The sequence below is a fragment of the Nicotiana sylvestris genome, chromosome 2, assembly GCF_000393655.2.
Source record: "Nicotiana sylvestris chromosome 2, ASM39365v2, whole genome shotgun sequence".
In the NCBI taxonomy this organism is placed as follows: domain Eukaryota; kingdom Viridiplantae; phylum Streptophyta; class Magnoliopsida; order Solanales; family Solanaceae; genus Nicotiana; species Nicotiana sylvestris.
In genome coordinates this window covers 97737588-97754590 of record NC_091058.1, presented here as the reverse complement: position 1 = coordinate 97754590, position 17003 = coordinate 97737588, and the positions used below count along the sequence as shown (strand labels likewise).

Sequence of the window (17003 nt, the reverse complement as noted above, 5' to 3'; positions counted from 1 at the left end):
ACCAAAGTTGTGATTTTTCAAGGTTGATTTACTAGAGGTAATTCTAATGATTCAAACTAGTTTATTATGAGTAGTTAGAAGTATTTGAAGCATTTGTTACAAGTTTTAATGATTGAAAGATTGGATTATAAAACTCTAGTTCATGGCATGAATAGTACTTTTGAGAAAATGAGAGAGAAGAAGAATAGTAATCTTGGCGATGAAATTGATGAATAAGATGAACCTATGGAATTATTTGTTAGCAAAAGTTGGAAGTGATCAACTAAGTAATCACCCAAATTGTATATTTTACAAGTGTTGATTATGGAAGACGATGAATACTAACTTGGTGGCTTGATGTAGTATATTAATAACTTCGAATGGGTATTAAAATATAAAAATGAAGTTGAAGGGGCTAGCATGTAAATCTATTCGGCGATTTGAGTTGTTGGAGGCTTGTAGCCAACTTATGAGCCATAGTACATTGATCAATATTTTAGGTTATATTTTGATGTAATTAGGATATCTAATTGTAGATATCGACTTCCTGGTGATGTTTGAGCATTTTAATCAATATTGGAATGATGGAAGAGGATTAAAAGCTTGTGAATGTTAATAAAGCGAAAACGAGGTAAGTTGATTAAAACTTACTCTTCTTGAGAGATTTTCTCTAAAAGCATGTTTCAAGTTAATGCTTATTGCTTAAGTTGTTTGCAAATGTGCTTTCGTGCTTGTGGGGACAAACAAGTATGGATGTATCCCTGTACTACAATATTATGTTACATATGTAGTGTCATGTTGTTTTATAAAATATTATTTTAAATCTTGTTGGCAAAATGAATTTAAGGTAAATGTTATAAGTTTTTATCAAAATTTACGTATTGATAAGAGTATATATATTTGAGTGCTAAAGATAAGTTTTCATGGAAAGTATTTCTTTTGAAAATTGACAAATAGAATAGCACTTGTGGTGTCTTTTTAAAGATTGATGTTAAATTGCTAAAAGCTTTTACATGTAAAAAGGTATTTAATTTTTGTTCAAATGGTTTAGATTTTCTATCAATGCTATGATTTGATAAAAAAATAGATCCTTTGAAGCTATTATGCTATGAATCTATTTTGGGAGTATCAAATGTTTTGGGAGTTCTTGTGTTCACCGAGATTGGCTTTGGATATATTGTGTTCGTAGTCATGAAACTACACGTGCCGGTGTAGGCGTAGATGGCCACTTTGTGGTATACACTACGGTAGAGTGCTCTCCCTCGAGAGGGTACTATTTTGTGCTATTATTAGCATGGCTAAGTCGATTCGTACGACACTACGATAAGACGACCTGAGCAAGTAGGGTATATGATACTTGCCGCTAGGTACATAACCTAGTTGACCTTTTTGTGCCGGTGATGGTATAATACTCCTAGTGAAAGGTAAGGATGATTTTCTTATGCTTAGGCCTACAGAGACGAAAGTGATTTTAATGACTTAAAGTAAATGGAATAATTTTGTATGATTTTATTCAAAATCTTGGATTGATATATGTTGAATGATAGAGGATTTCAAGGAAGATATTCTCCATATCAAGATCTGATCCTCTAAGATTTTGGAAATAATTGTTGTAATCTAGAATATCAAATTCTGATTCTTTTTTTTTATTTTATTCTGTATAATCCCAGATTTTATGGGATTTAGATGATTCTATTTCTAACCTCTTCTTGTATATAAAGCCATGTATATGACATTCAAAGACATGAATGAAATTATTCAAGTTTCTTACTCTTTCCATATGGTATCAGAGTGTTAGGCTTATTACTGACTGATTTTTTTTTCATTCATCCATCTTTTCATCACATTTGTCCTCTTTATCCGCCCAAGGGTTAAAACCATTTGAAAACCATGTCCGAAAAGACTACTATTGCGAATACTCCAGTCTCTGAAAATGTTTCTGCCATAGCTCTACAGTTTCAACTGGAGATTTACAAAATATTCAAGCCTCTTATCGGTTGAATAGGAAAAATTATCTAAAATGGTCTCAGCTTGTTCGTACCTTTCTAAAAGGTAAAGGGAAATTAGGACATCTCCTCGGTACAGGACCATCCAAAGAAGACCCCAAGTTTGATGCATGGGATGAACATGATTCAATGGTGATGCCATGGTTATGGAACTCCATGCTTCCAGAAATTAGTGAAACCGTTATGTTTCTGAATACTGCTAAGGAAATTTGGGATGTAGTGAAGAAGGCATACTCTAAAGTTCATGATGCTGCCAGGATCTATGAAATAAAAACAAAATTATCTGCAAAAAAAACAGGGAGCTCGATATGTCACTGAATATTCTAACCTTTTGCAGGGGTTATGACAAGAGATGGATTCTATTAATGCATTCAAATGCATTGCGCAGACGATGCTGTAATTTTGAAAAGATTTATTGAAAAAGAAAGGATTTATGATTTTCTTGCAGGGCTAAATGCAGAGTTTGATGCTGTACGAGTGCAAATTTTAGGAAAAGAAGATCTGCCATCATTGAATGAGACAATGGCCATTATACGGACAGAGGAAGGACGGAGGAGTGTTATGCTTGAAACTCAAATAAATGAAGGATCAACTCTTATGACAAAAGGGACAAATAAAAAAGAGTCTGGAGTTTCACAATTGGAGAGCACCGTCAAGCCCGCAAGTTCATTCAAACCGCTTGTCAACGGGGACATCTTTACTGCACTTACTGCAAAAAGTACCGGCACACGAGAGAGATATGTTGGAAACTCAATGGTAAACCTCCAACCAAAAATACTTTTGATGGAAAGCAAGCACACATTGCTAGCAGCCCTCAGATTGATGAAAAAAGTCCATTAGTCCCAAAATTCAACAAAGAAGATATTGAGAAATTGAAGACATTGCTGGAATCTCTAGAGATATCATCTTCGGCAGGTAGTTGTTCAATGGCCTTGGCAGGTATTTCTTCCACTTTTGTTGCTAATGTTAGAGACAAATTTTCTCCAATGTGGGTGGTTGATTCCGGGGCAACTGATCATATGACTTGTTCCTCCCATCTCTTTATATCATATTCACTTTGCCCTAGCTATAAAAAAATAACTATAGCCGATGATTCAGTTATTACTGTAGCTGGCCAAGGAGACATACAACTGGGAAAGTCTTTTACTTAAGAATGTTCTTCACGTCCCAAAGTTATTAGCAAATCTCATCTCTGTCCACAAAGTCACCAAAGATTCCAAATGCAAGGTAACCTTTTTCTCTTCACATTGTGCATTTCAGAAACAGGACACAAAGGAGATGATTGGGCATGCTAGTGAGAAAGGTGGTCTTTATTTTCTAGATTTTCACAATGGTGGAGATACAATTAAGAATTCCTTATCTAGTTCATTCTTGTCTGAATCTGTTATGTCCAATAAAGATAGAGTTTGGCTCTATCATCGTCGCTTAGGTCATCCATCTTTTTATGTAATCAAGCTAATGTTTCCATCTTTATTCAAAGATTTGGTTGTTGAGTCTTTTCATTGTGAAGATTGTGAAATTGTAAAATATAAATGTGTTTCCTTTCCAATAAGCAACAAAAGATGTCAGACTCCATTTTCTCTTATTCATAGTGATGTTTGGGGACCTTTTTCCATTCCTAATATTTTCAGTGCTAGATGGTTTGTGTCATTCATTGATGATTGTACAAGAGTAACGTGGATCTATTTGTTAAAGCAAAAATCAGATGTCAACCACGTTCTTCCTACCTTTTTTAATCTGGTTAAAACCCAATTTAATGTGACAATTAAAAGATTCCTTTCTGATAATGCCAAGGACTACTTCAATCAAAACCTCTATGTTTTCTTCAAAAAGGAGGGAATTATTCACGAATCGTCATGTATCAATACTCCTTAATAAAATGGGATAGCGGAGAGAAGAAACGGTTTGTTACTTAACATTACTAGATCACTATTGTTTCACAAAAGGGTTCCAAATCAGTATTGGGGGAAGCTGTCCTAACTGCAGCATATCTTAGTAACAGAATACCATCAAGAATTCTGAATTTTAAGAGCCCACTTGATACTCTTAGGAGTTTCTTCCCGAATTTCGAAAACTCCAGTAAATTGATTCCTAGAATCTTTGGGAGTATTGCCTATGTTCACATTCATTCTCAAAATAGAGGCAAATTAGATCCACGTGCTCTTAAGTGTGTTTTCATTGGATATTCTCCTACTCAAAAAGGATATAAGTGTTACCAACCATTAACCAAGAAGTTTTTTATTTCAGCTGATGTCACATTTGATGAAAGTGAGTCATTTTTTAAAAATTCTTACATTCAGGGGGAGTCATTGGATGGAAAAGGATCTCTAGACTTATCATTACTTGATTTGTCTATTCCTAGCCATGACAAATCCTTATCTGTGTCCTTGCCTGGGTCACCATCTCTTCACTCATCTGAGTCTCTAAATCCTAATGAACCTATTAGTCTTCTAATCTTGATATAGATAAAGCAATTCAAGAAAGTAATCCACCATTGCAGGTTTATTCCAGAAGAAAGAGGCTAACTGATCAAACTACTCAACCACAATTATCTCCTCATGTTACTGCTCCTAATACCTATCCTGAACTTGTTGAACCATCAGAAACACCAAACCAAACTGATCATGAAGAAGAACATAACCAACCAAATGACCTTGACCTTCCCATTGCACTTAGAAAAGGAACCAGAACCTGCACACAACACCCTTTGTGCCTTTCCTTGACATATCAAAACCTATCCCCAAGCCATAAAGCTTTTCTTAGTAACCTGCACACAATTCCTGTTCCAAAAAATTTGTCTGAAGCATTAGGTAACAAAGAGTGGGAAGAAGCTATGAAGGTGGAAATGGAAGCATTGCAGAAGAATAAAACTTGGGAAATGGTGGAATTACCAAAAGGAAAAAAGCCGGTAGGGTGTAGATGGGTGTTTACCGTGAAATACAAGTCAGATGGGTCTATAGAAAGATTTAAAGCATGTTTGGTAGCAAAGGGTTACACACAGACCTATGGAATTAATTATTTGGAGACTTTTGCCCCAGTGGCAAAAATGAATACGGTGAGGATCTTATTGTCATTGGCTGCGATTTTTAATTGGAATCTACAACAATTTGATGTTAAAAATGCTTTTCTACATGGAGATTTAGATGAAGTGATCTATATGGAGGTACCACTTGGTTTTGAAAGCAAGAAAGGAATGGTATGTAAACTGAAAAATGCACTCTACGGACTAAAGCAATCACCCCGTGCATGGTTTGGAAGATTTACAAAGGTTATGATCAAGCTAGGCTATCGGCAGAGTCAAGGAGACCACGCCTTGTTCATAAGGCACTCAAAAACAGGAAAGGTAACTGCTCTACTAGTCTATGTAGATGATATCATAATAACAGGTGATGATTCAGAGGACACACACAATTTGAAGAATTGTTTACTCAAGGAATTTGATATCAAAGATCTTGGAAAATTAAAGTATTTTTTGGGAATTGAAGTAGCACATTCTAAACAAGGAATCTTTATTTCCCAACAAAAATATGTGCTTGATTTACTGAAAGAAATAGGGAAACTAGGGTGTAAACCAGTGGCCACACAATTTGAATATAATCATGGGTTGTGTAATTCTCCAGAAGATTTTGTGGCAGATAGAGGCTCGTATCAAAGGCTTGTAGGGAAATTGATCTACTTGTCCCATACAAGGCCAGATATTGCCTTTGATGTAAGTGTCGTTAGCCAATTTATGCATGACCCTAGAGAAATGCATCTCCGAGCGGCCAACAGGATTCTACAATATCGTAAAGGAAGTTCCGGAAAAAGAATACTATTCCGAAGAGGAGGAGACATGGTTTTAGAGGCTTATACTGATGCGGATTATGCTGGTTCATTAGTGGATCAAAGGTCAACTTCAGGATACTGTACTTTTTTAGGAGGAAATCTTGTGACTTGGAGAAGAAAAAAACAAAATGTTGTGGCTAGATCAAGTGCAGAATCCGAGTTCAAATCTATGGCGATGGGAGTTTGTGAGTTGTTATGGTTAAAAATAATCCTTGATGATTTGAAGATAAGATGGGAAAGACCTATGAGACTATATTGTGACAATAAATCAGCAATAAGCATAGCTCATAATCTTGTACAGCATGATCGCACTAAGCATATTGAGGTAGATAGACACTTCATTAAGGAGAAATTAGATAATGGACTATCTGTACGCCATTTATATCTACAAAAGATCAGTTGGCCGATGTTTTAACAAAAGGACTGCCAAACAATGTGTTTCAAGACCTGATAAGCAAGCTAGGAATGGAAGATATCCATTCATCAGCTTGAGGGGAGTGTTGAATGATAGAGAATTTCCAGGAAGATGTTCTCCGTATCAAGATCTGATCCTCTAAGATTTTAGAGATAATTGTTGTAATCTAGAATATCAAATTTTGATTCTTTTTTATTTTATTCTGTATAATCCCAGATTTTATGGGATTTAGATGATTCTGTTTCTAACATCTTCTTGTATATAAAGCCATGTATATGACATTCAAAGACATGAATGAAATTATTCAAGTTTCTTATTCTTTCCACAATATAAATATTTTAGAAGTTTATATTGTGGGTTATATTTCACTTGTCTTTTATTTAAAAGGCCAAATACATACACAAGCCCTTAAAGTTGGCACTATTTTCCATTTGGGCACCTCAACTAACCCTTGTACCTATTAGACATTTTAACAACCATTTTAATGTACCTATTAAACACCAATCACTAACATATAAAAAGAATGATTCTCACTCATATATGGGCCCGTGAATTATGCTTACATGGCACCAAAATCTCCTCTTCTCTCTCAAAAACTGTTCCTCCATCTTCTTCCTCTATTCTCACAAAAAAAACATCTAAAACCCAACTCATCCATCGAATCAAACGTCCACCATCATTTGTTCCGCGGGCTTCATTATGAAAAAAAACTATTACTAAGATCACTGGCCATACATGCTTGATGCCACAACACCTCACCACCATAGAATAATAAAAAAATCTTGTGACAAAAGTTTAATTCAATTTAATTGAGTGTTATAGGAAAAGCTGAATTTTCGTTTAATAACTAGGGAACAAAAAACTTCTCTGTGAATAAAGGACTAAATTAGGAATTAGGACATAGTTTTCCAAATAAAATAAACAGTCTAGGAGATGGAGTGACATTCTTACGAATCGTCATCTACTTAAAACTCTTTGACTAAATGTATAATAGTGCATAATGGGGACATAGGGCATTAGAGAAGCAACTTAAATCTTTGGCATGTAGTTATCTCTGTTTTGTGTGGTTGGAATTGAATAACACAGATGAAACGGACTAACTCGCCGGATCTCGACCTGTGTTATCTCTTTTGGGTTGACTAAGCCGTTTCATTCTGAATATTGCTGAGGGTCGTTCTAATGGCGTTTCGGAAAAGGTGTCACCAAGTTTTTCTGCATTTGGTGGTTGCAGTTGAAGAACATGAAGAGAAGAAAAAACCTTTTTTTTCCTTTTGTTATTTGACACATGTTACCCAATAATTGGTCTATTTTCCATTTCAGCGCACTTGCAAATCATGCGTTTTATTCTTAAGAGAGATTGAGACCCAGGTGTTCCATAGGTACAAAGGTTAGTTGAGGTGTCTAAATGAAATTTGGTGTCAATTTTAAGGGGTCGTGTATGTATTTGACCTATTTAAAATGATAAAGATCAGGAATTGATAAAATTTCTTATCGTTTTATATCAAATATTGGTGCATTATTTTTATAAAGTTTGTCCCAAGAACTTAAAGTTAGAAAGAGTCTATGACACTTATTGAGTATCATCATGGTGTAGTCAGCCCTTACGGGCCCCTCTTCAGGGTCCCATTTTCTTTATGTGTTTCAGGATGAGGTGCGACATGTGATGTGTGGACAGGACTAGGATGACTCTCTTCCGAGGTATGATGAAGACCACTTTTATCTCATGGTAGCTATCATGTTATTTCTTATTTTCTTTTATTGAAATTACTCCAAGTCAGAGGTAGGGGCAAGGCTGCGTACATCTTACTTTCCCCAGACCCCACTTGTGGGAAACTAATGGGTTTGGTGTTGTTGTTGTTGGAATTATTCCACGTGGTAGTTGTATCCTTTGGTATAGAGGCTCTATAGATAGTTGTGTTAGATGTAAAAATAGGGCTGTGGATAAAGGAATAATTATTTAAATTGATTATATCCTTTTTATAAAAAAAAATCGTGTAAGACTTTGGAAATAAAAAAAAATTCTATGACTTGATTTAAAAATGTACAAGATTTTCAATTGGCTTCCATAATTATATTTGGTTTGACATATAGGTTGGTTCGCTCGGGTCGGGTAGTGTGCGGGGTGTCGGTCACGTGGATTTGGGTCGTGATAGTGAAGGATATACAACAACATTCGATAACGGATCGTGGAAGATAACCAAAGGAAATTTGGTTGTGGCACGAGGCTTCAGGAAGGGAACACTGTATGCAACTGCAATATAGAGAGATACTATTGCAACAGTTGATCATGGTCGTGACACAACATTGTGGCACCGGAGGCTTGGGCTTATGAGTGAAAAGGGAATGAATTTGTTGACATCCAAAGAAAAGTTGTCAAACCTCAAACATGTTAGAATTAGGTTTGTGCGAAGATTGCAATTACGGGAAACAAAAAAGAGTTAGTTTCTCAAAGGCGGGGAGGACGCTAAAGAAAGAAAAGTTGGAACTAGTGCATACGGATGTGTGGGGACCAGCACATGTAACTTTTCTGGGAGGCTCACGCTATTATGTCACCTTCATTGATGATTCCACGAGAAAGATATGAGTTTATTTTCTGAAAAATAAATCTAATGTGATTGTTACCTTTAAAATATGGAAAGCTGAAGTTGAAAATCAGACAAGCCTAAAGTTAAAACGTCTGAAATCTGACAATGAAGGAGAGTATGATAGTCAAGAGTTCAAAGCATTTTGCTCCAAGAATGGGATCAAAATGATCAAGACAGTTCCTAGAACACCGTAACAAAATGGTATTGTAGAGAGAATGGACAGAACCCTGAATGAACGAGCAAGAAGTATGAGAATACATTCTGGATTGCCGAAGTATTTTTGGGCCGAGGATGTTAACACGACAACTTACCTCATAAACAGGGGACCCTCTGTACCACTGAATTTTGAAATTCCTGGACAGGAAAGGAGGTAACTCTCGCACATCTAAAAATCTTTGGTTGTGTTGCTTATGTACATGTAAACTCCAATGATAAATACAAGCTTGATCCTAAAGCCAAGAAATGTTTCTTTATTGGCTATGGTGATGATAATTTTGGTTATCGATTTTAGGATGATGAAAATAGAAAGATCTTAAGACACAGGAATGTCACATTCAATGAAAATGTGATGTACAAGGACAAGCTTGAAGTAGAACCAACCAGCACTAGCAAACAGACATCTGAAACAGTTGAGTTAGATGAAATATCATAAAATGAAGGGGCCAGAGGGATTGCAACTGATTCTGAATTTGAAGATGAAGAACCAAAAGCTGGATCTGGATCAGAACCAGAACCAAAACCAGAGATAGAATCAGATGCAGAACCAAATCTGGAGTCAGGACTTGAATCAAATTCGGGATCAGTTACTCCTGAACCTACATTAAGGAGATCTAAAAGAGTCACGAATGCTCCAGATAGGTTAACTCTCTCTCTCCACTATTTACTTCTAACTGATGCTGGAGAACCAAAATAATTTGTTGAAGCAATGCAGGTGATAAACTCTGATAATTGGAAGCTAGCCATGAAAGAAGAGGTAATTCTCTTCAAAAGAATAAAACATGGATACTTACACAGTTACCAAAAGGAAATAAGGCATTGCAAAATAAGTGGGTGTACAGGGTCAAGGAAGAGTGTGATGGTAAGAAGAAATACAAAGCACGATTAGTAGTAAAAGGCTTTCAACAGAAGGAAGGAATTGACTACACCGAGATCTTCTCTCCTGTAGTCAAATTAATTACTATCAGGTTGGTGCTAAGTATCGTAGCTGCAGAAAATTTGCATTTGGAGCAGCTAGATGTTAAAACTGCTTTCTTGCTTGGTGACCTTGAAGAAGACATCTACATGAAGCAACCTGAAGGTTTTCAAGTTTCTGGTAAAGAAAACCTTGTGTGTAAGTTGAAGAAGAATTTGTATGGTTTGAAACAAGCTCCCCCACAATGGTACAAGAAATTTGATGGGTTCATGCATAATAATAGTTTCACACGAAGTGAGATGGACCATTGATGTTTTATCAAAAATCTTGATGAATCCTATATTATTTTACTGTTGTATGTTGATAATATGCTAATTGCGTGATATACCATAAATGAGATCAACATGGTTAAATAACAACTAGCGGGGGAGTTTGAAATGAAAGAATTAGGACCAGCTAAGCAAATGCTTGGAATGAGGATAAGCAGAAACAGGTCGGAAGAACCTTAAAGTTATCTCAAGAAAAGTACATACAAAAGGTACTAAGCAGGTTCAGTCTTCATGATGCAAAAACCAGAAGCATTCCACTCGGAAGCCATCTTAATCTGTCAAAGGACCAATCACCAAAGACAGATGAAGAAAGGAAGTACATGTCCAAAGTTCCATATGCCTCAGCAGTATGAAGTTTGATGCAAGCTATGGTTTGTACTAGACCTGACATAGCCCATGCAGTTGGAGTTGTTAGTAGATACATGTCAGATCCAGGAAAGGAGCAATGGGAAGGTGTAAAATGGATATTGCAATATCTTAAAGGCACCTCAAGTATGGCACTTTGTTTTAAAACGAGCAATATTATCTTACAAGGTTTTGCTGATGCAAATTCAAGCGGCGATCCGGATAGTCGAAAGTACCACAGGCTACGTGTTCACTTTGGGTGGTACTGTTGTTAGCTGGATGTCCAGACTTCAGAAAAATGGCTCTATCTACCACTGAAGCAGAGTATAGGGGTGAGCATTCGGTACTTTGGTACGGTATTTAAGGACTTCGGTTCGATACTTTGGTATTCGGTTTATCAACTTTGCATACCAAAATACCGTACCAAAATAGTCCGGTCCGGTCCGGTATTTCTTATTTGGTTTGATACGATTTCGGTTTAATACATTAATGGATCTTTTTAAATACTACTGTTTTGTACTTCCATGGTATTGATATTTGAAACCTTTTGGCAACCTCCATTTTCTGCTCTTGGGACTCTCTTTTAGGAAGTTCTAGTAGTTGTTAGCGTTACCGTAACGACTACCATAACAAAATAGAACAGGAAAGGAAGAAAAAAGGAGAAACATAATCGTTGACAATAAGAGACTAAGAGAGAGTACAAGCCAAGTATAGAGGCCACAAGCAGAAGACAAACTCATAAGAAAAACAAAAATAATAAGAGGACTCACATAGAATTGAAAAGAGCCATTTTGAATATTATAAGAAAATAAATACAAAGATATCAAGAGTCATCTAAAACCTCCTCATGATGAGTCAATTATTTATGGGACTAATGATGTGGAATCCAACATCAAGGGAAGCTGCAAGCTTGAGCACTCAGAAGAATTTAGGTATTAACTTAAAAAGTTCGGTATTTCAGTATTACCAAAAAACCGCAATATCGATACTCGAACACCGAGGACCGAACCAAAGTACCGAAATATTAATATACTAACACCGAATAACGTACCGAATACCGAAGAACCGAAACTGAAGAACCAAATTAGTTCGGTACGGTTCAGTTTTCCGGTTTATCGGTTTTTATGCCCACCACTAGCAGAGTACATGGCAATCTGAGAAGCTAGAAAAGAGATGATTTGGCTCAAGAATTCTTAAAGAGCTAGGTAAAAAGCAGGACAATTGTGAACTTTTCAGCGATAGCCAAAGTGCAATTCATCTTGCCAAGAATCCAGTGTTTCATGTAAGATCGAAGCATATCCAGCTGAGATATCATCATATGCGAGAGTTGATAAGTGAAGAAACTCTTTTCCTATGGAAGATACCAGGATCAAAGAACCCGTCAGACATGTTGACCAAAGTTGTCGGTGTTGACAAACTAAGGCTGTGCACTGCCTCAGTTAGCATTCAAGATTGATAATGTGAAGGTGCCATTAGAGAATAGTAAATCTTTTTTTAAAAAATTTCTATTTTGATGTATATGGGTTTGAGGGGGAGATTGATGGGACAAACCCATATGAGCAAAATAAAAAAGTCAAAGACAAAGAAAGAAAGGAAAGATAGAAAGAGATAGAAAGAAATAAGAGTCATGAAAGGCTGGCTGCAAATGTGAAAGAAGAATTCGGCGCGCAACTTGCGGTGCCGTCCTCATCGTATTCACATTCGCTGAAAAAAACGTTCTGCCTATAAATAGGGATCCCCTTCTTTAATAGTAAATCATCTCTCAACCTCTTCTTTCTCTTCAATTAATAGAGTTATTCTTTGTGTGGTCGTGGAGTAGGCAAAAATTGTCGAACCACGTAAATCTTATCTTGTCTTGTCTCGTGCAATTTATTGCTTTTCTCTTTTAAATATTTTTTCCCTTCTATTAGCTTGACACGCTTCCCAACAAATTGTAATTCTCGTCTTGCGGTCTCTTAGATAAGGCTTATGAAAGGGCTGAAATCAAATGTTTTAGTTCTTCGGTGGGCAATGTGACGGATGCTGACACAGCTGGAGGTTAATGCAAATCAAGAAAGAAACCGTCAGAAGCAACACTTATTTCTCCTTTTCATAATAAAAGGTTTCAGTATTTCTCAAGGCAGATATATACGCTAGAGTGTTGAGAGACATCTAAATCAGCGATCCAACATGCTTGCAAGAACATGATAAGCATGTGGATTATTTAATGAAATTCAGGCCAGTTCCAAGAGGCGTATTGCAAAATTCGTCCCATTGTGATCTTTTTCTGGAACAAAGGATCATTAAGATAAACTGGAAGTTGGTAATAAGCCTTCCGAGTATTTAAGGGCGTCACGTCCCATTCAGTAATGATTGGGTTAGGCTTATGCTTTTAGCTGTTGGTCTCTCCTTGTAACCTGAAGACAAGGCTTCAGGCTTCCAAACAACTCCTATTTACTCCTTTTGAGTTAGCAGTAGGAAGGTGGGGGGTGGGGGCATAAGTCATAACCCCATGGTACGTGGTGGTCTCTTTTTTCTCTTTCAATTAAAATAGCATTTCATTTCTATTTCCACGTTAGTTGACACAATGATTGCGAAGGATAGAGTTTTGCGGAAACCACTTACCGGTACTTGGAGTACTGTATCATCAAAAGAAGGGCATAGCATGATGTCAGATCCTGCAAGTACCAAATGTGCTAAAGCTTCGTCATTTTTGCTAAGGAATCTCATGTTCTCATCCTGTGGTATGGAAAAATTCAACAATAATTTAGTTCCAATAAATCTTGTAAGCTAATTATAGTCTACAATGAAGGTAATCATATGCACTGCATCTTTAGTCTAGTCTAGGAATGTCCATATTAATAGCCCGTTTGGCCAAGCTGCAAAAATCAGTTTATTTTGAGAAGTGCTTTTTTTCGAAAGTGCTTTTCTCAAAAGTACTTTTGGTGAGAAGCAGTTTGTGTTTGGCTAATTAGTTTGAAAAGCACTTCTGAGCAGCAATTAGTGTTTGGCCAAGCTTTAAAAAACTACTTCTAAGTGTATTTTTCTCAAAAGTGCTTCTCAAAAAAGTGCTTTTGGAGAGAAGCTACTTTTTTCTGCTTCTCCTCAAAAGCACTTTTTTTTCCTTCCAGAAGCTTGGCAAACACCTCAATTTTTGGCCAAAAGTGCTTTTGGCCAAAAAAAAAAGCACTTTTGGCCAAAAATAAGCTTGGCCAAACAGGCTATAAGATATCTTCAACACTAAAATATTGCACATAAAAGTACCAAGAAAATAGAAGCTATCTCATTCAGGCATTAGGAAGAAGAATCACTATTAAGGGATAAGAATTCTGATGCAACTTGTTTCCAATTATGGACTTCGTACTTCACAATTTAGTTATTCCAAACAACAGTTTCATCACATCTGTGGTTCTCAATTAGAAGCCAACAGACAAACTGGTTTCTAACCAGTAGCGGCTGAAAATACATCAGGTGAATTTAACAAAGTACTTCATTTGTCCCAGGGTCTTAGTCCAGTTTCTCTTCCCAAGAGTGAAAGAAATAGATCTTTGGCTATAGTTCTCAAAATAATTATGTAGTCATTTCTTAGTGGAAAAAGTTGCAGCCTGTAGTACATTTCATCTAGTTTCTATTATCTATATTTCATTTTCCAAAGAGTAAATTAATCTATGTCCAATTCAAGACCACAAAAAGGTTGAATTGACCCTTGAAAAGCAAAAACAGACTAAGATTTAGGGAAAAGGTAGTAAACATTTTGCTGCTCAAGAGGGGAAATACTGTAAAGGCTTAAAGAACATGTAAAAAAACTCCCAAACATGAGGAAGTAGGCACCTTGTATGGGACTTAACATGGCTAGGAGAAAAGATTGACATGTAAGAAATGCTATCACATAACTATTCCAGCAATATAAATCCAGTTTTATTTGTCAGACAGGTTCAGGAGAGCACAAAAAGAGAGAGGCAAATGGAGCTTCCAGCAGCAACAGATGTCTCCTTGTAGTTACAACACTCTAAACAAACCCAATCCCAGCATTTGGACCCGTGGCATGAGCTAAACGGACTGTAATCTTTGTACATACTTTTTAGCAGAACCCAGAAGCTTTTGGCTCCAGACTTTCTTTAATCTTGTACGAGAAGAACTCACAAAGAGATTAGCCACAAACTTCGTAGAAGGACAATGACAAAGTTCCATTAGGATAAAGCTTGGGTGGTCGGTTAGGAGTTCATGGTTGACACTTCTGCTACCAGACGACCTAATTGTCTCATTCTACTAAAAGTAGCTAGCTAAGTTCTTTTCAGTTTTCCAATCACAGATACTGATAATGATATACGTATTACAGGCAGGGTGAGGCACAAATATACTCTGACAAAAGAAGGATGCAATTACCTTGAGTTCCTCCTCAAAATATTCCAATGCCTTATTTAAACCAGGAGTTTGACCCGAGCCCATGAAGACAAACTGCACATCCAATTGAAATTCTCATTGGTTTTAACAAACTCCGAAGGAAGAGCAAAATAACAGATATAAAAATTTGTGACATAAAACTCCCCGAAAAAATCATCAGCTAGCTACGATATCAGCAGCTACTACAAGATTCATGATTCTTTACTATTACATGTTGTGTCATTCGTGCCCGTTACCTTAATATATTGTTGTTACTATTGTTTGCTACTTGTTGCCTTATCTCCATTGTTCCTTGAACTGAGGGTTCATCGGAAACAACTTCTCTATCTTTATAAGGTAGGGGTAAAGTCTGTGCACACTACCCTCCCCAGACCCCATTTATGGGATTACACTGGATTCGTTGTTGTTGTTGTTGTTGTTTAGCTATGATATCAGCAGACAGACATACATAGAACCATGATTTATTTGAGAAAAGCAACAACAACTACGCGTCGGTCCCAACTTGGGATCGGCTATATGAATCCTCAATGACCATTTTCTCCATTTAAATTCACCTCAGGCCAATATTGTAGGAAATATAAATAAAAATAAGAAGTACTAGGAAAAAAAGTACAAGAATTTAGTTTATTTGAGAAAAGCACACAAAGCATATTCAGAAGAAACGACCTGAACACCCCTCCTTGAAGCCATCCAAATAAGCGTCTTGAGGTTTTCTAGTTCAACATCAGAGATGTCTGAGAAGATGCATCCTACCTGAAGATACATCATTAGTAAGCTAAACATATGCTGATACATTTTTGGAGCACAATATTAAAATTGAACAACAACAATAGTGTCCTCATCTGGACACACTACAGTAGATGGAAGCCTTCTGCAAAAACAAAACAAGTTATAATCAAGAATCTATAAGGGATTTCAGAGAGAGCAAAAGAGGGGCACATCAAATTGCGTGTCATCGATCTTCCACGGAATAATACCTAGGGAAACCTACCAAGAGGAACCATAACTTTCAAAAAGAAAATTCAGCTTTAGAAGTTCCTAATAGACATTCAATAGAGTAAGGGATAATATCAAGCAGCAAAGCAGACATTTTCATCAAATTCTATTAAGGACACCTCTATATTCCTTATGTAAAGCACAGCTCAATGTCATTCATGTACTACATGAAACTAAAATCATCAGTATAAAGTGAAGAAAATGTCTGTTCAAATTTCCAGAAACTCCCCCCCCCCCCCCCGCAGCTACATTGTCCTAGACAATCTCATGAAACAGAAGCTAAGAGAAGAGAGAAATCCCTATCTCTAGTGTTTGGTTACAGACTTTTGCTGGTAAATCTTCAATAAGAGTAACACTTACAAGAATAATGGATGCCTGATCCTGCAACCCCAGGTGCTGCTGCAACGAGACTTTGCAGACAGATTTCCCCTTCATATTATCTGCACTATAGTTTTGAGGAAGAAACTTATCCGCTGAAGGATCCCAAGCTGAACTATCAAATCCAGGAGCAACTAGTAGCTTGTCCCTACAATCAAATGAATTAGCAAATGAAATGCAGTACCATAAACATCAGAGGAAAAATAAACCTGAGAGACTACTAATATGTTGCAGCAAGTAAAAACATCTCCGGAGTCTCTAGCAGAGAATAAAGACTTGCAAAAGAATCCGAAATCGTAGTGGTCCTAACTGTAAAACGTTGAGAGGAACACGTACTTGTGTATGGTTAAGGTGGGTTCCAGACCATGACTCATAGCATGAATTATCTGCCCTTTTGTTTGCATGGATGCCATTATAATAACTTTATTGGAGTAAACAACCCCAGCCTGGACGAAGACAAAAAAGGAGCAAAATGTTATATGATGCAGGCTAGACAAGCTCAAGTTTATCTGGATATAATGTATTGAACGAGGAAAAGGCAAAAAACATGACTTCTAGTCTTCAAAGGCAAATATAAATGAAAAGTGTGGATGGAGAGTTCATGGTGCCTACTTTCAGGTTCAAAAGTCT

The 17003-nt window shown here is 36.7% G+C and overlaps 1 protein-coding gene across 6 annotated transcripts in view; it reads right to left on the bottom strand.

Annotated features, from left to right (window-relative positions):
- LOC104238401 (probable starch synthase 4, chloroplastic/amyloplastic) overlaps positions 1–17003 on the bottom strand; it is a 33324-nt gene that overhangs the window by 8413 nt on the left and 7908 nt on the right. For all 6 annotated transcript variants that reach the window (XR_011405413.1, XR_011405411.1, XR_011405414.1 and 3 more), the window contains exons 13-17: positions 16710–16819; positions 16356–16521; positions 15666–15752; positions 14982–15053; positions 13221–13334 (exon numbers count right to left, since the gene is read on the bottom strand). Coding sequence is in view for 2 of the 6 variants with exons in the window: in XM_009792746.2 (XP_009791048.1) it covers positions 13221–13334; positions 14982–15053; positions 15666–15752; positions 16356–16521; positions 16710–16819 (549 nt within the window). In the remaining 4 variants the exon portion in view is untranslated. The remainder of the gene's footprint in view (positions 1–13220; positions 13335–14981; positions 15054–15665; positions 15753–16355; positions 16522–16709; positions 16820–17003) is intronic.